This window comes from Theobroma cacao, chromosome 10, assembly GCF_000208745.1.
Source record: "Theobroma cacao cultivar B97-61/B2 chromosome 10, Criollo_cocoa_genome_V2, whole genome shotgun sequence".
NCBI lineage: Eukaryota > Viridiplantae > Streptophyta > Magnoliopsida > Malvales > Malvaceae > Theobroma > Theobroma cacao.
The window spans coordinates 21381486-21403555 of record NC_030859.1 but is presented as its reverse complement, the minus strand read 5'-3'; the positions used below and the strand labels follow the sequence as shown (position 1 = coordinate 21403555).

The 22070-nt window shown below is 36.4% G+C and overlaps 5 protein-coding genes across 6 annotated transcripts; 3 read left to right on the top strand and 2 right to left on the bottom strand.

Annotated features, from left to right (window-relative positions):
- Nucleotides 768–6711, bottom strand: LOC18587475 (transcription factor RF2b). Of its 2 annotated transcripts, none has more exons than XM_007011253.2 (4): nucleotides 6110–6711; nucleotides 2418–2550; nucleotides 1970–2078; nucleotides 768–1644 (listed from the first exon to the last, which is right to left on the bottom strand). In XM_007011253.2, exons 1-4 carry the CDS (start codon nucleotides 6610–6612, stop codon nucleotides 1268–1270), a joined length of 1122 nt encoding a protein of 373 aa, XP_007011315.2. In that variant the 5' UTR covers nucleotides 6613–6711; the 3' UTR covers nucleotides 768–1267. The 2 variants fall into 2 exon arrangements, with proteins under 2 accessions (XP_007011315.2, XP_007011316.2); XM_007011254.2 differs by having other exon boundaries at nucleotides 1994–2078; nucleotides 6110–6612.
- LOC18587473 (RING-H2 finger protein ATL74) lies at nucleotides 8522–11275 on the top strand. Its single transcript, XM_018129572.1, has one exon. It carries the CDS (start codon nucleotides 9811–9813, stop codon nucleotides 10396–10398), a length of 588 nt encoding a protein of 195 aa, XP_017985061.1. The 5' UTR covers nucleotides 8522–9810; the 3' UTR covers nucleotides 10399–11275.
- Nucleotides 12899–14364, bottom strand: LOC18587472 (probable chalcone--flavonone isomerase 3). The gene is made up of 5 exons (XM_018128542.1): nucleotides 14109–14364; nucleotides 13923–14006; nucleotides 13627–13782; nucleotides 13302–13528; nucleotides 12899–13202 (listed from the first exon to the last, which is right to left on the bottom strand). Coding segments are annotated over exons 1-5 (630 nt in total). The 5' UTR covers nucleotides 14110–14364; the 3' UTR covers nucleotides 12899–13040.
- On the top strand, nucleotides 16965–18102 carry LOC108663679 (taxadiene 5-alpha hydroxylase-like). The gene is made up of 2 exons (XM_018128940.1): nucleotides 16965–17480; nucleotides 17620–18102. The coding sequence occupies exons 1-2, from the start codon at nucleotides 16965–16967 to the stop codon at nucleotides 18100–18102; spliced, it is 999 nt and encodes a 332-aa protein (XP_017984429.1).
- Nucleotides 19500–21847, top strand: LOC18587471 (taxane 13-alpha-hydroxylase). The gene is made up of 4 exons (XM_018128689.1): nucleotides 19500–20375; nucleotides 20526–20994; nucleotides 21106–21296; nucleotides 21404–21847. Exons 1-4 carry the CDS (start codon nucleotides 19800–19802, stop codon nucleotides 21704–21706), a joined length of 1539 nt encoding a protein of 512 aa, XP_017984178.1. The 5' UTR covers nucleotides 19500–19799; the 3' UTR covers nucleotides 21707–21847.

Genomic DNA, 22070 nt, shown 5'->3' with positions numbered 1-22070 from the left:
GACCATAAATTTTGTAGGAAACACCTCAGAAGAATTTAACTAGAAGAAGAGTCTACTGTCACTGAGTCCAGTCCACGTTAAAGACACGTTTGATAAGTAAAAGAAAATCCATGTTTATATACCAAGACCTATCTCATCCTATATTTATATACTCAACGCCCACTTCATCTCTCACTTTTCAGACCCATTACACTATGCTAAGGCAATTCAAGTTTGGACTAAACATAAAATTGTTTCTACTGGTACCTGCACTAAACAAGTTCATTGTTTCCAAAAACTTGTAGGTTTAATTTGCTTAAAATTTTTGAAAGCCCAAACTCTGATACAAGTAGGAATTCAGAGCTTTATTGGAAGGGAGTACCCTTAGGAACAAGGTTTTACTTTTCTTCATGATTTCCAGAAACTTGTGATTGTAAGGTCGATTAGGAAAGCCCCTTTCAGGACTTTATATTTTCAGCAAAAATTAAACCATCCTACCCAAAAGGCAATAGCCCAATAGTAGGAGACCTTTGATCTGCAGGATTTGCATTCAAATTCTCAAATCCTCATTTTGTAGGAGGGGTAAAGTCCAAAAAGTACACCTACCCCCCTCCCAGTTTCAAAATGCCAAAGGGTTGAACAATTATCCCTAACTAAAAGGTCAACATTTATATAACCTTCTGCACCCTAACAAAGGGCTGAACAATGTTGTAAATCAAGACCTTTCTGAAGAGAGCATAGATCACACACTGATGCATTCACAAGTCATAAGTAATCATATCACATGATTAAGTGACAAGCAACAGCAACTGAGGCCTGTATTATCCTCCAAGGTTTAACTGAGCCAGGAAGTTAAAGAACTGTAAACTCAAGGCACTACAATCATATAGCCAGATGCATTTACAGTTTTGTGCACACTCATTTGAGAGTGAGGGTGCACCATCCACTGAAACAAAAACAATTCGAAGAAATTCACCAGCAATATAACTTTAAACAATACTTAACCGACAATACAGCGGAAGCAGCTGGAATGTCGCATCAATCTACTTCTAGGGATCAAACTTCTATTCCCACATCATTGCTTTGCTCCAAAAATAATTGAATGTGAAATCCACAAGAAAAGAATCTCCAATATCTGGAAACCTAGCAAAGCTACAGAAAACCTAAAACCCCAATCTCATTGAAAGAATTGAATTCAACTGAATAGTACCTTTTGATGTCAATAAGGTCAGTCTATGAACAATCCAACAAATAGGCCAGGGCAAACTGTTTATCAGCAAAATTTGTATCATAATGTTCCACCATGTTCACCGGCAGAAATTGAGGGGCCTTCAGATTTCACTAAGCGTGAACCCCTGCTGCTGATATCAAGCCCCTGCAATCGGCCAAGAGGGTCCTGTTGCATCATATCAGCATAGGCATGCGAGTTGGAGGCAGCCACCACAGACTGATTAGGCGTCAACATGTTAGACTGGAAGGGATGAAACTGTGGCATTTGTATGTTCTGGGTGTCAACTTGCACATGCTGTGGCTGGGGAGGAAAGTAGGAAGATTGGGTGTAAGGGATATGGTGCATTCCCAAATTAAAGGTATCTGTGGGTGTTGTCATTTCTCCAGTGGCAATCTTGAGCCTCTCTACTTCCTTCTTCAGTGCTTCATTCAGAGCTGTAGTCACAAATGGACAAGAAGAAAAATTATATATATAGTTAACAATTCCCTGCAGTTTTATGAATGAAATAGCAGGGACGTTAATACAAACATGGTTAGATACCTCCATGCAAATGGACAATCATAATGCTACACAATGCTTGAGCTCTGATATTAATGCCTAGAATACTATTTATTTAAAATGGGCATCCCTTATTTTGACTAGTTCCATGCCAGTTTGTTTATATGGTGAAAAAATTGCTCAACTTGTGTAGCAAACACGTCCCTTGATATGCTGAATGTACACTCGTAAAGATATACGATCTTGGAGAGAATTTGGTACCTAATTGGTTTGGACAGAACATACCATCACGTAGCTGAGCTTGTTGTTCCATAGCTTGTAGCCGAAGCTTAAGCTCTGTGTTCTCAGTACTCAAGCCTGTTGTATCTCTCTAGAACAGGACACAGGCATTAAGACTATTAACACTTAGGTATTAGTCAATCAAGAAAAATGAAAGCAACAGAAGATGGAACATATTAAAAATAATGGCAATTTCAGAAAATAAGATGCCTTTAACAGAGTGTTAGAAGCATGTTCAATCACAATAAAAGAACTAAACCAAAAAGAATTAAAGACCCAATTGCAAAAAGCTTTTGATTTCTTAGCAAAATGAATCGCCAAATATTTGACTGTTTAATGTGCAGATCTGATATTTGCATAAAAGGAATGCATATCCCCACAAACTAGCTTAAATATTATGCAATGAGACAGGAAAGTGCTTGACAAGAACCTGGAATAGGGTTAGTTGCGCAGAAAGAGTAGTTGCTTCTGTTTGCAGTGTTTGGACTTTTCTCTCCAATTCAGATATATATCGGGCCTTCCTCTCTTTAGAACGAGCAGCTGACTGCCGATTTGCAATGATCCTACACAAATTACATACTTTCTTAGCGGAAACTGGAATGAAAACCCAAATCTTACCACACAATACGAGATTGTCAAATCTATGGGGGAAATTTTCCATTCTGACTAAGGGTGGAGGGGTGTTGAGCAGAGAGATAAGAATTGCACTAACTCAGCCGCCTCACCAAATGCTAATGCAATTTAAAGCAAGATACACTTATCAGTAATATAGGAATGAAAAGAGAAGTAAAGTGTAGTGGCTCTCAAACAATAGAAAATGTGAATGAAAAGAGGTTATAACGTTCCAAATGTGGAAAACCAATGCGCACATGACCTTCCAAACCCATTATTGCAAGTTCCACAGTTTGGAAAGAACAGCTCATTTGCCAAAAATCAAACTTAAATGAAATTAACCCATAACTGCCCAGAAGTCATATTGTTAACGGTTTAAGAGATATTCCACAGGTCAATATTTTCAGTTATGCTGATGGAGTGATAGTAATGACGTCATAGTACAGCACGGAATATGGTGACAAGACTGGCCTTAGAAACCAACACTTCCAAAAACGCAAGGTGTTGAAAAAAATTGATTATAAAACTGATTATCAAATTTTAAAAAGAATAGATAAAACTATCGGAGAAAAAATTTAAAAAATCATTTAGAAGGAGAAAGAGTAACAAGATCAAGTAGTTAACAATCTAGAAAAAGCCTATCCGAATAATCAATGCTGAGTGTTCTTAGAATTTATGAAGTACATGTTCAGTGATACTAAACTGAATATTTCCTACTCCTGACCATAGTATTACAACATTTGATGGTAAAACAGCCCATACATATGTTGAAATTCCCATAGACAAGCCAAAAATGTACTTAGCAATTTGAGATACAGATTATACAATCTCATACTCTGATCTGATTTACTAAGACAATATTGCAATTAAGTACTTATAGTTACTTCAATATTTCAGGAAGCATTTATTCCATCTCCTAATCATAATTGGAAAACAAGTCATCAAAATTCAGAAAAATATATAATATTGCATTTTCCTCATTAAGGAAACGAGAAAAGAAGCCATAAAAACATAACCCATTAAAAAGCACAAATAAATAGAAGACACCTCATAATTCACATGAATTTAATTCATAAAATACATAATTTTTTCTTTTATTAGGGGAAAGGGATTTCGAACCCTACTCTTTGAGCAAAAAAACCATGTACCAATCAATAAGCCAAATGCTCGAATGCATTAATAATGCATCCTTTTTAAAACTTCTGTAATGACATTCCTAAAATACCAAAAACTCCATTTATCAAGGGGTGAAAAAGTCAACTGAAAATGAGAAAAGAAGCACACATAAATAGAAGACACCTCATAATTCACATGAATTTAATTCATAAAAATACATAACTTTTTATATTTGAGGGAAGAGGGATTCGAACCCTACTCTTTAAGCAGTAAGATCATGCACTAAACAATGAGCCAAATGCTCGGATGCATCATAAAGTATACTTTTAAAAACTTCTTAAATGAAATTCTTAAAATACCAAAAACTCCATTTATCAAGGGCTGAAAAAAGAACTGAAAACGAGAAAGAAGCGATAAAAACATATCCCATAAAAACACACACACAAATAGAAGACACCTCATAATTCACATGAATCTAATTCATAAAAATACATAATTTTTTTTTATTTGAGGGAAGAGGGATTCGAACCCTACTCTTTGAGCAGGGTGATAATGTATCAATCAATGAAACAAATGCTTAGTTGCGTCATAATGCATACTTATAAAAACTTCTTCAATGAAATTCCTAAAATACCAAAAACTCCATTCATCGAGGGGTGAAAAAAGTCAACTGAAAACGAGAAAATAAGCTATAAAAACATAACCCATAAAAATGCACACATAAGTAGAAGACACATCATAATTCACTTGAATTTAATTCATAAAAATAAATAACTTTTTCTTTATCAGGGGAAAGAGGATTCGAACCCTCTTCTTTGAGTAGGAAGATCATACACCGATCAATGAGCCAAATGTTCGAATGCATCATAATTCATATTTTTAAAAACTTCATCAATGAAATTCCTAAAATACCAAATACTCCAATCAAGGAGTGAAAAAAGCCAACTGAAAACAAGAAAAGAAGCCATAAAAACATAAGTTATAAAAAAGCACACATAAATAAAAGACACCTCATAATTCACATGAATTTAATTCATAAAAATACATACTTTATTTTTATTAGCAGTAAGGGGATTCAAACCCTACTCGTTGAGCAAGGAGACCATGTATCAATCAATGAACTAAATGTTCAAGTACATCATAATGTATACTTTTAAAAACTTTTTCAATGAAATTCCTAAAATACCATAAACTCCATTTATCAAGGGGTGAAAAAAGTCAACTGAAAACGAGAAAAGATGCCATAAAAACATAATCCATAAAAAGCACAAATAAATAGAAGAGACCTCATAATTTACATGAATTTAATTTATAAAAATACATATTTTTTTTTATTTGGGAAAGGAGGATTCGAACCCCACTCTTTGAGTAGAGAAATGATGCACCAATCAATGAGTCAAATGCTTAGTTGCATCGTAATGCATAAAGTTCGTAAAATACCAAAATTATCATTCATCAAAGGGTGAAAAAAGTCAACTGAAAACGAGAAAAGAAGCCATAAAAACATGGAAAAGCACACATAAATAGAAGACATTTCAAAATCCACATGAATTTAATTCATAAAAGTACATACTTTTTTTTATTTGAGGAAGGGAAGATTCAAACCCTACTCATTAAGTAGAAAAATCATACACCAATCAACAAGCAAAATGCTTAGGTGCATCATAACACATGCTTTTAAAAACTTCTTCAATGAAGTTCATAAAATACAAAAAGTTCCATTCATCAAGGGGTGAAATAAGTCAACTGAAGCACTAAATTGTTAAAAGAAAGTTATGTCAACAAAAAAGTCATAATACCCATGAAACAAGAGAATGAGCTAAGAAGTATGTGCATGATCCATAAGAAAGCATCGAGAAGTAGGAAAAACCCATATAATTGACATCGATTAGTTCCATAAAAATGCATACTTTTCAGAAATTCTCCAAAATTCTTAAATACTTTCAAGTTTCCACTCCCCATGGAAAAAACATTTCCAAGTCGAATTTCTTAAGTTCCTCACTTATATTCCTAAACTGCCCAAGACCCCATCCGCACCCAACAAAAAGAAAGTCAACTTCACCATTAAGATAAAGATAAAAAAAGAACAATTCAACAAAACAATCATAATGCCTATGACAAAAAATAATGAATCCAACCAAAAAGAAACAAAAAAAAAACTTTTTATACAAATATACAATTTTAAAAACAAAAAGTATATTACTTTGTTCTAATAACTTCCCCTTATAATCTACCAAAAAGAAACAAAATTCACAAACTTTACAGTAAAAAGTTACAAACTTCGAACTTCTTCTACAATTCCATAAGTTCCCAACACCACAATTACACAAGTAAACCCAAATTCACTAAAAAAAAAAACCAAAAAAGGGGGGAAAAAGGAAGTAATTCCCAAACCTTTTTGCTCTCTTTGGGTCAACAGTCCACAATTCAGCAAGCTTATCAGGAGCCATAGCTTTCTTAGCTTCAATCGACTCCATCATCGAGCACCCATCAACCGAATTACTATACCTATGCCTTCCTTTCCCTCCTCCAGTACTCTTCTCCCCCATTCCCGACCCGCCACTCGTTTCCTCTCCTCCTTTCGGGTTCTGACCCGACCCAGCACTCGAAGATCCCGCAGCCCCTCCTTCGTCCGCCCCCTTGGATGATCCACCCAGCTTCTCGATATCCATGTAACTGCAAAACAAGTCGTCCTCGGATCCCAGACCTTCGAACGGGTCCGATACGAGATCCAAGTCGTCTGGGATACGAAATTGGACTTCCGACTGTGCTCGCCTGTGGTAAGAGCCTCGGAATGTGGTTGGGTTGGCGAAGGACGGCGTCGTTTGGGTGGTGGACGACGCATTGGAGTGAATTGGCTGATCCGGATTGGGACTCAGGCTCGGCGGATCCGGCATTTTGGTGTTGCTTCTCAGATTCAGATCTCAGGAAGAGAAATGTGAGAGAAATAAGAGAGAAAGAGAGCTGACTGGCTGTCCAAATTAAAATCTTTTCTCCTTTTCTAGCTTTCTTCGCTCTTCTTTCCTAATAAACAACACGCTAACATGGAAAGAAATTTAATACCAAAACGACCTCGTTTTGTCACTTCACCTAAGAACAAAAAATATTTCATTTTATTTTTTTCTTTAAATACAAAAAAATAAAATTTTCAAAAAAAAAATATTTCAATTTAATTTCCGTTTCCGTAATCGAAAAATTACTTATTCAAAGAAAAATATTTTTTATTGTTCAGATAAATGATTAATAATTTATTAATTTATCAAAATTTTCATCACAAATTTGTTTTCGTCTTTATTTTTTTTGAGATATCTTGAATTTAAAATTTAATATAAAAAACATATTAAAATAAAAAAAAAATTATCTTAACCCCCCTAAAACCCTAAAACATTGCTAAAGTATTACTACTAGTGAAGTGAAGTAGTATCTATGGGACTAATAATGGCAGTGTGGGACATTTGGAAAAAGCTGAAACCAATAATACTACTCATATATATATATATATATATATATATATATATATATATATGTGGGNCTAACTACTACTATATATATATATATATATATATATATATATATATATGTGGGTGATCATTCATACATGCATATATATATATATATATATATAATGTGAACACGTATATTTGTGGCTCAATATGTCCCAAAACATGCTAACCAAAGTTGCTGCAACCATGGGACATGTTGCCCATGGCCTCAGACAACCTTTCCATCTATTGCTTTCTTCACATCAAAGATTTTCAATACTGCACAAGCAGTATCAAGATTTTTTCAAAAAAGAAAAGATGAGAAAGACATGTTCAATGACTAGTGAGAAGATCGATAATGCTGTAGACATTGGTACTGTCACGAGGTGATAATGATTCAGATTTGATTTAACCGTTGTTATCTCTTTTTAAAAAGTAGGGTTTAAGATCCGAATCACTCATCACTGATATTTTTTTTCAATAGTGAAATTGCAGTCTACTGTTCATGTATCAGTGTTCAAGGTGTATGATTCTTTGTACAAGGGAATGACAAGAGTAACCATGCAAAATTGGTGATCTTGCGTTGATAATTATCTAATCCAACAGTCATCATCAAGTGGAAAAATCTCAATCCAATCTATTAGATAGATAGATACAATATTGCAACATGCTATGTGTTCTCAGAATGTGGATAAGCAATTGCTGATGTTGTTGGCATTGAAATTTGATAGCCTCCGGCTGCTAAATGGTCCTCTTTTTCTCTTCACCTACTAAAGCTATTGATGTTGTTGTGAGGTTTAGCCAAGAGTGGTTGAGGGGCGTAATAACATGGGGTTAAAGAATTGATGGAACATGTAGGGATGGACCATTGGAACTGTCGATCAGATGGGGATGCAGAGTTAGACTAATGTTATGGTGTGTGAAATCGAGGGTCCACACTAGACCCCGAAGGCAAGGCTTGAAGACAGTGAACTCGACCAGACATATGTGGACCAAGGAGCTCCTCCTAGGTGGCCATGGAGATAATGCCTTAAGCCACATGATCTCCATGTGCCCAGTCTTTTCTTTCAACAATGTAGTTTCACAGGTATCTCTGCAAAGATGAATATGTCTCCATCGAAAGGCCGACACTAGGACTAAAACAAAGGAGGAAATTGCTTTCGGCATCTGACTTGAGATGAAGTTTTGGCAGCTTTTGGGGCCATAACCAGGGTAAAAAATTGCTGTAGTTTTTTACAGCATGGTAGATGCCTCCAATTTGTTTCTTTATAAGCTATCACGATCATTACTTGGTAGAAAAAAAAAAAAAGCTTTGCTTATCAAATTCTCATGGTGAAAACCGTAGTATCAGATAAGATCACATTAGATTTTTCTGCAGAAGCATAAACACATTGCCATTATCTCAAATATAAAAGGGATGCAAAGATGAGCATTGGTTGAAGTGAATAATCAAATTGCTTCACCTTTTAATTGCAGGAAGAGTGGGAAGGGATTTGGTGCTAAAGAATAAGCATTTCTTTTTCCTCTTTTCTCCATAAACTAATTGTATTTATGTGGGATCAGGTGCCATAATCAAAAATTCCTTAGCCACCCTTTCCTTTTTCTACTTGTTTCTCAAGCCCAATCCTTGTGCCTGTCATTTTGATCTCTCAATAATGATATTTCAATGAAAAGACATCAAACACATATCTATCTTAATTATATTTGTCCATTTGGTACTTGGTATCTCCTCCCATCTGTAAACCAATGCCCTTTCCTCCATCCAGAAAAAGATTATCAGCACCTTGCTTACCCCTTCATATATAGTCATCCCCTATCTCATTCCAGGACCATTTAGGTATAATCTGATCCTCTCTATGTGAGTTCCAAGCAAAGAATTTCCAACTACTTCTGCTGGAAACTAGTAAGCGGTAGACCCTGGTAAGCCCAAATCATTGTCCTCATAATCCAAATCATTTTCTACAATCCTTTTTGCTTTTTCCATGTATGGTGGTGATGATCTGATGGAGAAAGGAGTTCACAGGGTTATGGACTCTTTGTGGTTTTGGAAGCCATAAATTCTTTTGCACTCACCCTTTGATGTACTATGAAAGCCCTCTCTTTTTTTACTTTAGTTCCCAAAGAAGATGCTTTTTATTGGTCTCTTTATCTAGTTGGAATTCTGACAGACATAACCATAACTCAGAGGCCCATATCTCTCTTTAGTTGAAAGCTGATGAACAAGAACCAAAAGAAAGAAAAGCATAAGCCCTCACTTTGATGTTTCCTATCACTCCACTTTCTCTATATATCAGCAGCAAGTGAAGCTTCAGCTTTTATTTCCCTCAACCACACATCCTTGCATAGCAAGCTGAGACAGGGAAGTTGAAGCAAACAAGCAAAGGATTTAGTTTTTTCAGCCAATGAGAGAGATGAATTCTCTTCTTTCAGTGTCCTTTGTGGTTCGATTCACTGTAGAAAGAACTTGGAACAAAGAAGTTAGAAGCCTCTATGTCTAAGTTCATCAAAGAGGCTTAAAGACAACATCCCAAACTTCAAAAGGGTAGTAGAATTTTCAACTCTTTCTATAGGCTTTTGGTGCTTGCCAATTGGTGATAGAAGCTGGAAATAGCAATGGTGACTCATTATCACAGTCCACACCGCCTTCTCCTTGATACACAATCAAGCGCGTCACCAACAAATGGAAACAGAACGCGCAGCTCTTTCTCCAATGAAGCCAATTTCGACACTAACATGGTGATCATCCTGGCAGCTTTGCTTTGTGCACTGATTTGTGCCCTAGGACTAAACTCCATAGTGCGTTGTGCTTTGCGTTGTAGTAGAAGGTTTGCTTTTGAGACCCCAGATGAGACAGCAGCACGTCTAGCTGCAACAGGCCTGAAGAAGAGAGCATTGCGCCAGATTCCTGTGGCCATATATAGTTCAGGGATAAATATTAAGGCTACAGATTGTCCAATTTGCCTAGGAGAATTTATTGATGGTGAAAGAGTCAGGGTTTTGCCAAAATGTCACCATGGTTTTCATGTGAGGTGTATAGATACATGGTTGCTGTCACACTCATCCTGTCCTACTTGCAGGCAATCATTGCTAGAGCAGCCAACTAGTTCTGATGCTGGTGCAGAGATGGAGGCCGGAGTCCAGCAACATGGGAATTCACCAGGAGGACAATTTGATGTTCCAGTTGCAGCAGATGAGGTTTAATTGATCCTGGTTTGAAAATAGTTCCCCACCAGATGAGAAAGGGGGGCATAGAGTAGCTTTGTTAATGTTATTTGACACTTTTTAGGTTGGTTTGTTTATTTATATGCATAGAGAGAAATATTGATTGCCACTGAATTGCAAAAGAAAAAAGAAATGGTATGAGGCTTTCTGAGGCTTTGCTGTTTCCTTACATGCTTTGTGGGGAGATGGAGAATGTCTCCAGAGGACTAGAGGCTTATTGCTTTTTCCATGATGACAGACAAAATGTCTACCAATCCATGTCCAATTGTATGTAATGAGTCTATTGGGAAATTTAGTTGATGCACCTGTTTCAACCTTTGTATAGAAAGAAGGAATGTTATGCTGATGACAAACGCTGATATTTTTTAAAGGAGCAGAATCACTCAACAAGGAGTTGGATAGTTTGATAGAAAGTTTCCACATGTACCTGCAAATGGAACAGAACAGAGAGAGACCTCCTTAAGTGCAGTCTGAACAGTGACTTTCTCCTACTTGCTTAATTTCAATTTCAGAATTGGTCTCTCAGATGTGGCCTTTCAACACATATAGTATGTGCTGCCAACTGGTCAATGGTTACAGGTGAAGTGGCCTTACAAAAGGAAACCAGTTCTGGGGTTTTGATTCCTTTGCTTGAGTTACATCCACTACAAAGCATCTATGCACTTTGTAAGCAAGCAAGCCCATGGTGTCTAATTCTTAGCCTCAACCCACATGACATTTGAACTGCTGTCATGCTGATGCAATATAAATCTAATTCAGCAATTAGCAGTGATGTTCAAAAGTCATTTCATTTACCATTGGCTTCTGTAATTTTAGAGTACAAAGGGATCTTCCCTTTCAGTCAGTTTTTATGCCTTAACTCTTCATTTTCTTACTTTATTACCCAATTTTACACTTATGGATGACTCAAAGATAATGGTCCTTGGTCAAATAAAGGAAGTCTTTAAAAACAAATATGTTCTAGCTTCTGATATAATGTTTTTCCTTCCTTTTCTTGGTTTGAATATAACATTGGAGCTTGGTTGCTTATAGAAACAAAACAGGAATGCCAAAGTAGGGTATCATTTCTCAAGCACTCAAATCACAAAACAAAGTGTAATGGGGATGGTGCACTTTAGACATATGGAAACAAAAGGAATCAACAATTTGTGCTCATAGAATGGAATCTCAATCCTTCAAAAACTCATCTTTTTTTACAACCTCTTTCTTTACTGCTATGGTCTGTGGGCCTTCATTTTCTAGTCCCACACAAGAAAAAATTCACTCATATGCACCACACTCCAAGCATTATCTTAGTATTGAGTACACCTGCAGGGTGATGAGGACATTTTTCCAAGAGCATCATTCATAATTGGACCACCCTCTTTCTTGACCTTGTTCATCTAAGCCTATCTGTAAGATTTTTCCTTGATTCCAAGGATTGCAGCAAGGAATTTTTCTCGGTCACTTGCCGAGCTTGGGCTGTATTTGTTTTATATATACGTGTGTGTATACGCTCATGCTGATACGAGGACAAAAGTATCACTGTAGTACAAAAGTTTGTCACGGAAGCATCCAGTTGGTGTGCTAGAAAGGCAATCTAAAGGAATTCACATTGCCAATGGAATCTTTTGAATAATTGAATGGCCTTAACCACTTGGATTATTGGTTTTAATCCTGTAATCAGGTCAAAAGCCTCCATTTAAAACAGCTGGCTGAAGAACTGTTTGCATTCAAACTTGTGGTCGAGATTCAAGTAGGCGGAAATGCCAGGTTTTTTGGTAAAACTTGCTTGGAAAGAGAATCTCCCAAAGCGGAAGCCATGTTGTTCAAGCATGCCTGGCCATTTCTCTTTTGGGTTAATTTGCAAAAGGGTGTCAATAAGTGATCTTATCCTTGGAAAAGCACTGTTGTTGATTGTTCTTCCTCATCTAATCAATGAAAATATGAGGCACACCCGTTTGGTTTTACTTCTACTTTTCTAGAGATGCTAAGATCAACATTAACAATGTTTGATTCTAACGCCAGTTGCGTATCATTTATAGCTTTACAATCTGAATCTGATCTCCTTTTAGAACTCTTATCAAAGATTACTTTCTTTGTCCGGGTAGGGGGAGTTTTGCTTTTGGTACGAGATGGAGGCAGGGATGCAGGGAATTCATGCAGAAGTTCTTGCTTTACTTTCCCTTTTTATATATAGGCAACCTCACGAACTTCTTAACAAGTTAATACTTCATTTTTGATCGAATCGATTAATTTTCACAGCACATTCGATTAAAATTCGAATAGATTTAACTGTTTACACAACTTGATCAGAGTCTCTCCTAAAGGGAAATACATGTAACGGGTATACTAGATTGAAGCAATGATTCTTGATTGAAATATATTAAGGGCATCTTGTTTATGGCATATGGTTCCTTTCGTAGGCAATCAAGCATATCAGAAAAAAGATGAAATCAAATTCTTTTACACTCTTTTTTTCTTTGTTTCAATCATGGAGTCAAAGGAAACTGAGTTCTAAAATTGGCAAAACTTCAACTTTCACATCATAATTTTATTGGTACAAAGAAGCACAACAGACAGGATCATTCCTGAGCAACCTTCCAGGGAAGGTTATGAACTTATAATTAGACAAAATAGGCTCATTTGCATAACCGGGCAGAGAGGGCATTAGCTAAGGAGGTTATGGTAGTAGCAGACACTCCCCTTGTTCCTCCCAGGTACCATTTCTTGATCATCTCAACCACATTGGCATTCTCCACTTTGATTTTTGCTTCCTCCTTTCCCTCGGTAGTAAATGCAATCTGCACACGCGCGCGCACGTACACATACATATACACTATTAGTACAAGAATGATTAATTTTTTAAGGAGAGAACATTACTCATAAGCTTCAAGGTATACCTCAGCAGTGCATGAATTTGCAGGAAAATGGTATGTGATGATCGAATTCTTCTTAAAATACTTAGACTGGAAGAATTCGACAACTTTCTCCAAGGCTTCTTCCTCTTCCTCCTCGTACTTGTCATCCGCTGCCAATCTGTCCCTCACAGCGCTCTCCAGCTGCACCCCATATTGGGAACCTTTGATCTCCTTAATCACCACAACTCTCAGAAATTTCTCCACTGGAGCTGCAGGCAGCATAAAATTAAAGAAAGGGATTACAATAGTTCTTGAAACAGATTGCAATGACAAGCTTTTGAATAATGGGAAATTGAGTGTTATGTACCATTAATAAGAGCCTCGAAGAAGTCATCATCTTCTGCTAGCACGTTTCCAGGTTTTCCCTTCCATTGTTGTAAGTGTCCTGCAACTTCAGGTTCAAGGTAAACTCCAATCGCTGTGAACTTGATTTGGAGAAAGTGAATCTCAATGTCAGTAATTCCTGTAGCAGCCCCAGCACAAGGTCATTAGACACAGGACATTGATGTAGAAACCCAAAGGTACTAATCTCAGCCTGTTTCTGAGACTTTAAATTTGTTTCAAGGAAAAGAAGTACTACAGGATAGTAAGAAAAATTCTTACCATAACCTAGAAGGGACAATGGCTTGGTAGTTGTGATTTGTGGGGGGAAAGGGATTTCATCAACCATCACCATTTCAGTACCCACTGCACAAAATCCAAATATCAAAGAAAACAGAAACTCTTCATTAAGAAAGAAGAACAAATGGTAAGTCAAAGCAGCACTAAATTGAAAGAAAAACCACTTACTTATTATCTTTGCAGGAGATTGAGAACTCAATTAGTCAGAGAAAGCAATGATCAGGAGGCCAAAGCTGGTTCAGGTTTTCTTTTTTCTATATGGAATGAGAAAGCTGAAGAGTGCTGCTGCCTTTATACCAATGCATTAATGTTAGTACCAATTCTGGTTGTACCTCTGACATACCACTAGCATAGCTAACACTCCATGCTTCTGTAAGTCTTGGGATGGCAAAGGGGTGGTAGGTAAGGGAAGTTGAGAGCTTGTGATTCATCTCATTTTCTCCCATTTGACTTGCAATTACTACATTCCCACTCATGCAGTACTCTAAATATCATGGTTGTGAGAATTTTTTATTTAATTTTGTACATTCAACTATAATATTGAATTTTTCAATAAAATATTTAATAAAAATTAATCGAAAAAACCCACATAATATAATCACGATCATTTTCATTATTGTTTCGGACACGTTTTAAGATTAAGGAGATAAAATCAAAACATAAAAGGATAAATTTGGGATTTTGATGGACTATAATCTTCTCTTTACCTAACAAGTAATGGCCCTATATCATTAATTTGGCTTATGTACAAAGTTTAGCAGAATTTGTGTTGCTGCTGTTCATGTTACAACATTTTTTCTATTTGAGGGAATTCAGCTACCAACGTGTGATGCTAACCACCTTTCATGTTACCTACCCCCTTTTTAACCCTGGTTTTAATTATCAGTTGGTGGCAGGTTGTAAGAAATCAGCTACTAAGACCCTTGCCCTTTGACTCTGTCAGTAGCCAATCACTATTCTTTTTCTAATTCTAGTGTTAATCAGCCTCTTTTTGAAGTGATTAATCGAATTAGATGGGTTAATTCAATTAAAAATCGAATTAATCAGAATTTTTTTAAAATATTATTATATATGTTATAATTTATAAATGATTTATATACATATCGATTAATTGATTAATTAAAAAAATTTAATATCGAAACGGGTTGAATTAATCGATTTAACTGTGATTTTTTTATGTAAATCTTCAACATGCAATGATACAGTTTGAGAGTGACTGTTGCTATACCGATCAGGTCCACTTGAAACGAAAGTGTTTCACTCAAAGAGAACAAAAAAAATTCAGATATCAGACATTAGTTGAATGAATAAAGACCAGAAGAGATAGGTACATGAATAGTTTATCTAGTACATGTATCGCTTTCCATGATGCTTGGTTTGATCCAATTTTATATGCACTTGTGTCCACTCCGTTTTCCTTACTTGCAATAAGGTTGTAGTGGATTTTCATATATAAAGATTCACTTTTTTTGTATCTTTACAATATGAGATGTTTGAACCTTATGAAATACACTATTTTCCAACAGCTTGAACACTCTCCATTGCATCTTGGACTGATAAGAGTTGTTTGTTTTCTGGGGCTTTTCTTACCATTTATTGCAGTTCACTGTAGAGAGCAGCAGATATGGGCATGGCAAGGACTTGTGCCACACAGAAAATTGTAATCAAAATGATTTGAATTATCAAATGTCATTGCATTTTTTTTTTTGTTTTGAAAATGGATAGTGTTTCTTTCATTCCCTTTTCTCTGATAGTAACTTATAGCACTCCGGTTGTAGGTTCCTGATATCTGAATTTGATCGCTTGACATTGACAATGGCTCAAAGGGCATGTTGCCTAAGGAAATGCATACCTGCAGGCGAGCATTCAAGATCGATCCCTAGTCTCGCAGTTTTCGATCTTAAGGTTACGTTTGATGTTTTACCATTTCATCATGATTTCAACACAACGTGACTATTGGAAAGATAACATTACAGAGTTTAGTTTCTTTGAATTCCTTGGAACTGTGTCAACTGTGATGTGAACGTTTTGCACCATAATACTAAGGAACTAGCCAAAGCTTCTGTACTTAGTTTCGATAATCATTATTTCTTTCTTCAACTAAATTGCAAATTGCATGAAGGTTTTTACTAGGCACGATCATTAAATAATTTCATTTTGTTGTTACTTGTTATACTGAGCCTTTTTCCTGTGTGTAGGACAATTTGAGTTTTTCTGGTGGCTAAAGAAGGGAGCAGTAGAAAGTTCAGGAGTATGCATAGGGAGGGCACAACCTTTGAGGCTTTGATATCCACAGATGATGGCAGGTAAAATAGCCTTGGTTTAAGGTTGGCACCATGAAAACATACTTGAGTTTTCAGATTAAGTTTTTGCAAGTTTTAAAGCATAAATATAAACAGGTGACACTGATCATCCATGGTATCATACAGACAAGTTGTTCATGATGAACCCATAGCTTATGTTATCATGATGATCATATGCTTAGGTTGTTTATATTAATTGCAGTTGCCGAACAAGTCTATCTAGTTGAAACTACAGGCAAACCATGTCTGCTGAACTGCGGTTAATATTACCTTTTCATTAGACTATGCTGATTGGAAAACTGGCCATGGAGGTCGTTGACATGAAATTTTGAATGAGTATTCTTTAAGCAACATGTTTTAAGCAAATAGATAATTGTCATATCAGAAAAATATGTTGCTGACTTTTGGGGTTGCCAATCAAAGGCGCCCCCTTCCTTGTCCTAAACTAAACCAATATGAACCAACGAATGGACATCCTGCAAGCAAGCTCTTTGACTTTGTGTGGTGAATACAATAATAATTAGTCAGTTTCTTGTTTCGGTACTGTCAACCAAAGCAAGAAGCAACAAGTTCTTTTTCTTTAAACAAGTAAAATACAAGCATGTGAGTACAAGAAGATGTTTGCTTCTCAAATTCTGTCTCTTGGTTTAATGATCCTAGTCAAATGTGTGCAGAGACTTTAAATCAGTAGCTCTATTCAATCGGGCTTGTACCACTTGCAATGGAAGTCCTGTTTAAGCTTAAAGAGCTTTGTTCTGAACCCAAACGAGCGATAACCATTATCTTTATAACCCCGGTAACTGTTTTTCTTGCATACTTTAAATTTAGAATCTTCCCTCTTTTAGGTAAGAAACTTCCTCCAGGGTCACTAGGACTTCCCCTCATTGGGGAGTCCATAAGCTTTGTCATGGCGCATAAACATGATAAAACTGTGGATTGGATTCAAAAGCATGTAAACAAGTATGGACCAGTATTCAAGACCTCACTCATGGGTTCAAATGCAGTGTTTTTGACTGGCCAAGCGGGTAATCGTTTCATATCCAGTGGGAGAGATAATGGCATTGCGAGCAACCAAGTTGGAACAGCAGGAGGCATACTTGGAAAGCACAGCATCTTTGAGCTTCCAGGGCCTCGACAGAAGATCGTCGGAGGTGCAATAATGAACTTTTTGAAACCTGAAAGAATCCAAAGATTTGTTTCTGTAATGGATTCATTAGTCCAGCAAGAAATGTTCCAAGTAACAATCCAACACCTATAAGATACATCAGTTTCAGGAGAAGCCAAAACATTTGCCATCTATCTGAAGTAGATAAAATTCATGAAACAGCCAGTTTATTTACTCTCTTAATCTTTTCTTTTTTCTATTCTGAGAACAGGAACTAAGCGTTAGGGATACAGTAAAAATGGTGACACTAATAAAAAAGATCACTTTCAATGTCAGCTGCAGTTTACTCTTCAGATTACAAGAAAGCAAGGAGAAAGATGATCTATTTAAGGATTTTATTGTTGCCATCATAGGTTTATGGGCTATCCCATTAAAATTTCCGGCGACTGCATACCAAAAGGCATTGCAGGCACGAGGCAGAATTCCTAGGCTTCTCTCCAAACTAATAAAAGGAAGGAAGAAGGAAATAGATGAAGGGAGCAAAGGCTCTTTAGATGACAATGATCTTATCTCCTGTCTGCTTATGCTGAGAGATGAAAATGGTGATCCATTACTAGAGGAGGAAATTATAGATAATGTGATCTCTGTAATGATTGCTAGCCATGATAAAACATCAGTATTCATCAGCCATTTTATAAGAAAACTTGTAAGGGATACTGAGGTTTTTGCTAAGATGCTTCAAGGTAGTGGCTAATTACGGTTTGCTTGAACTGTTTGATTCAACTTTGATTATTGGTAAAATGTTCTTTTTCATTTTCCCATTTTTAGCTAATTCACTAAATTGCTTGAACTGTACCTCATTATGAACACAATGCATAATATCGTGATAAAAGATGATAAACCTCAATTCAAAAATTTTTCTTCTCATATCAACATTGATGGTAGGAATGATACTGCATAAGCTTAATCAGGCTTACTTATGTCTATAAAGACTGAACAATTTAAGTATTTTCATTGCGAAAATCTGCTGATTGGAGGAATCTTCACACCTGCAGAAGTTAACTACCATAGCTGTTTTTACTTACCTCTGTTTTCAATATACCATGAAATTTCAAAAAAAAAAAAAAAAAAAACTACCATAGCTATATTTTTGTGCCACTCTTTGAGCTTTTTAGTTGTCTTAGCTAGCGTTAGACTACTTTCTTGGAACCAAATGAGGGTTTACCTAAACATAAACATGCAAAGGCCTTTTTATATCATAGCACAAGTTCCAATTTGTAGGGAAGCACAGGTGGTATCAGTTGCTTCTGGTACACACATGAACATTTTTGAAGATCCAGAGAAGTTTGGATATCTCTCAAATCCCGTCATGATTTGAGGGTTCATTCAAAACCTTCCCCCCTATACTCCTACATCCCAAGAATCTATCTTGGAGCAGATGGTATCCGAATTGATAATTCATCATTTAATTACTGAAAAATTGGCTGGAAGAAATCATTGGCTGATAAGCCTTAAATTTCTGTGTAGATATACTAATATACCAATGACTTCTCGTGGCTATGGTATAGATATAGTGATGTAGATGAGAAAGTTTTTCAAGCAAAAACCAGTCTGACAGCATCATAAAGTAAATTTCTATGAACAATGATTCTGTAGAGTATTATGATCAGTTGGTCGCTCCTCTTTTTGTAGTTTTCTGAAGATTACAACTGAACAAGTTATCCATTGCTTCTGCAACCTGAAGCTGGCTCAAAATGTGTAGTTACATGTCTAAACTGTAAACAACATTAGAAACATTGAAATGTAGACCTCCCCAAGGAAATTATTACTTAGTTTTTAGATGATTAATTATCAGTAGCCCTTCTATATCTATTGTTAACAAGATAATTTACTTGTTATGTTATCAATATATCTACACAGAAATTAAAGTCTTATCACTAAAATCTACTAGTAATGGCAGCACTTATGGTACCCATTATTGAGTAGTTGACGTCCAACTTCTTCAAGAAATAATAATTTCTAAAAATTGTAGCAACTTCAGCAGGGATCATATTGATGCCAAATAAATTCCTTTGATAAAGGATTTGAAGAATTCAATGTTAGCACAGTTTCCAAAGTGTTATTTCTAATTGATTAATTGCTTGTCCTTTGTAGTTATTGAGCAAAGACAGCTAATTACTTCCCTTCTCAATGCCGTCCAAGACAATAAGACAAAATCACATAAATTTTTAGAATATTATGACTGAAAGCTTGGTGCTTAGAAACAGTCAAGCAAGCAAAAGGTTACCAGATGACCTGGTAGCTTAATCATGGATGGCTAACAAAATCTATGTCAACTGCTTTTCTAACCCCAATGACACCTTATTTCACTTGTGGACAATATTTTCAACCTAAAACGCGGTTTCTTTTGATGAGACATTGTACTGTACTGTTGCTCAAGCCCAGTTTTGAATGAGTTTTGTGTTTATAAATTGTTATAGTTTTGGCCTTTACATCCTACTCAAAGCAAGAATGGAAATCCTGCCTGGCCTTCCAGAGCCCTCTTCTGACTTAAAACTACAGTTCATATCCATAGTTTTGGCAACTCTAGTTGCTGTTCTTGGCTGCTTCAAATTTATAGTCTCACCACTTCTAGGCAAGAAACTCCCACCAGGTTCATTCGGGTTCCCACTTATTGGGGAGTCTATCAGCTTTGCAAGGGCACAAACACAAGACAGGACCCCTGAATGGATTCTGAACCGGATCAAGAAGTATGGACCGGTATTCAAGACCTCGATCATGGGTTCAAAAATGGTGGTTTTGACTGGCCAAGCAGGAAATCGTTTTGTATTTAATGGTGGTGACCATGGGCTTTCATGCAATCAACCAACCTCAGTGGTCAGGGTGCTCGGGAAGTACAGCCTTTTTGAGATGTCAGGGTCCCGACACAAGCTTGTTAGGGGTGCAATAACCAACTTTCTAAAACCAGAAAGCATCCAACGGTTTCTTGCCAAAATGGATTCACTTGTCCAGCAACAATTACTCAAGGTAGGATTGGGAACTCAAAGTAGCTCTTGCTCTAACACCAACTGTTTGTCTGTTTATATCAATTAATTGATTGAACAAAATTCAAGCTAGTTAAAGTTCAAGCAGCTTTCATTAAGATTGTCTGTTTTCGTTCCTCTTGCTGATAAACAGGAACTTCATGGCAAGGATTCAATCAAAATTGTGCCACTAATGAAGAAGATAACATTCAATATAACCTGCAGTATATTTTCTGGATTACCTGACGGCAAGGAGAAAGATGAACTATTGAAAGATTTTTCACTCACTGTCAAAGGAGTTTGGGCAATTCCATTCAATATTCCAGGGACTGTATTTCATAGAGCAATGCAGGCGCGGCGCAGGGTCTGTAAGTTGCTTTCGAATCTGATAATGATTAGGAAAAAACAAGAAGAGGAAGGAACAGTTGATCCTAACGATGACAACATTATATCTAGCCTCCTTGTCCTGAGGGATGAAAATGGACAGCCTTTACTAGAGGAAGAAATTCTTGATGTTTTCCTTTCCTTGATAATGGCTAGCCATGATACAACTGCAATTCTACTGACCCTCTTTATAAGACACCTTTCTAGGGATGCAGAGGTATCAAGAAAGGTGGTTGAAGGTATACACAAATTTCCCATTATTGTTTGAATTAGGATCTTCTGATACACATTATATAATTTGCCTGTCGGGATTAACTTGACATGGTCCTGAACCTTTCATTTCATTGTAGAACAAAATGAAGTCGTTAAGGCCATGAAAACAAATGGTGGAAAGGTCACCTGGAGTGAAATACAGATGATGAGATATACATGGAGTGCAGCTCAAGAGCTCATGAGGGTAAATCCCCCAATGCTTGGCAGTTTTCGTCTAGTAACCAAAGACATTACCTTTGATGGCTATGACATTCCCAAAGGATGGCAGGTATAGTCACATTGGTTCAAAGTAATCTTATTGACTAAGAAAGCAAGAAAAGTATTTTCATGGGATGCAAATTTTGATTGCAGAGTCCTAACTCATAATTTGTACAGATATTTTGGGTGGCTCCAGGCACTCACATGGACAGCAACATATTTGAAGATCCTGAGAAGTTTGATCCATCAAGATTTGAAAACTCATCAAAATCATTCCCTCCATACACTTATGTTCCTTTCGGAGCAGGGCCTCGAATTTGCGCCGGAGTAGAATTTGCTAGAGTTGAAGCATTGCTGATAATCCATCATCTTGTAACAAAGTATAGTTGGACAGAAATGATTCCTGATGAGCCTATCACACGTGAACCAATGCCATACCCTGCCATGGGACTTCCAGTCAAGCTTTATCCAAAGAATTGATAACCTAGAAAGCCAAATTTTAGAAACTTATATGTGGCCTGGAGATTTTAGAGTGAACAGATAAAATCATGAGATACTTTGGTTTGATTATTTATTGTTTTGTGTAAAACTATTTACTGCAATCTGAGATTTTGATCCTAACCCTCTTTTTCGGATTCCTAGTACTAACTTAACCTTAATCAGTTTAGTCTGCAATCTGCATACATCAGTAAACAAGATATTAGGAGCTGAACAAGTCCAAAAAGCTTGGGTAGGCTACATTTTTAACACTATTTTCAATGGAAGGAAAGAATTTTTAACTTACCAATCTCATTCTGAAAGACTTGAAACAAGGATTCACTTCTGCTATTGTAAAAGAAAAATC

Excerpts from the sequence above, each read along its gene's own strand:
- LOC18587475 (XM_007011253.2), bottom strand. The coding sequence starts at position 6,612 with ATGCCGGATCCGCCGAGCCTGAGTCCCAATCCGGATCAGCCAATTCAC. Across the intron at positions 2,079-2,417 it reads CGCAACTAACCCTATTCCAG|AGAGATACAACAGGCTTGAG; the intron begins GTTCTTGTCAAG and ends GTCCTGTTCTAG. Across the intron at positions 1,645-1,969 it reads GTTCTGTCCAAACCAATTAG|CTCTGAATGAAGCACTGAAG; the intron begins GTACCAAATTCT and ends TTGTGACTACAG.
- LOC18587473 (XM_018129572.1), top strand. The coding sequence starts at position 9,811 with ATGGTGACTCATTATCACAGTCCACACCGCCTTCTCCTTGATACACAA.
- LOC108663679 (XM_018128940.1), top strand. The coding sequence starts at position 16,965 with ATGGAAGTCCTGTTTAAGCTTAAAGAGCTTTGTTCTGAACCCAAACGA. Across the intron at positions 17,481-17,619 it reads TCCAGCAAGAAATGTTCCAA|GAACTAAGCGTTAGGGATAC; the intron begins GTAACAATCCAA and ends TTCTGAGAACAG.
- LOC18587472 (XM_018128542.1), bottom strand. Across the intron at positions 13,529-13,626 it reads CTTCGAGGCTCTTATTAATG|CTCCAGTGGAGAAATTTCTG; the intron begins GTACATAACACT and ends TGCTGCCTGCAG. Across the intron at positions 13,203-13,301 it reads CAAATTCATGCACTGCTGAG|ATTGCATTTACTACCGAGGG; the intron begins GTATACCTTGAA and ends GCGCGTGTGCAG.
- LOC18587471 (XM_018128689.1), top strand. The coding sequence starts at position 19,800 with ATGAGTTTTGTGTTTATAAATTGTTATAGTTTTGGCCTTTACATCCTA. Across the intron at positions 20,995-21,105 it reads ATCAAGAAAGGTGGTTGAAG|AACAAAATGAAGTCGTTAAG; the intron begins GTATACACAAAT and ends ATTTCATTGTAG. Across the intron at positions 21,297-21,403 it reads ACATTCCCAAAGGATGGCAG|ATATTTTGGGTGGCTCCAGG; the intron begins GTATAGTCACAT and ends TAATTTGTACAG.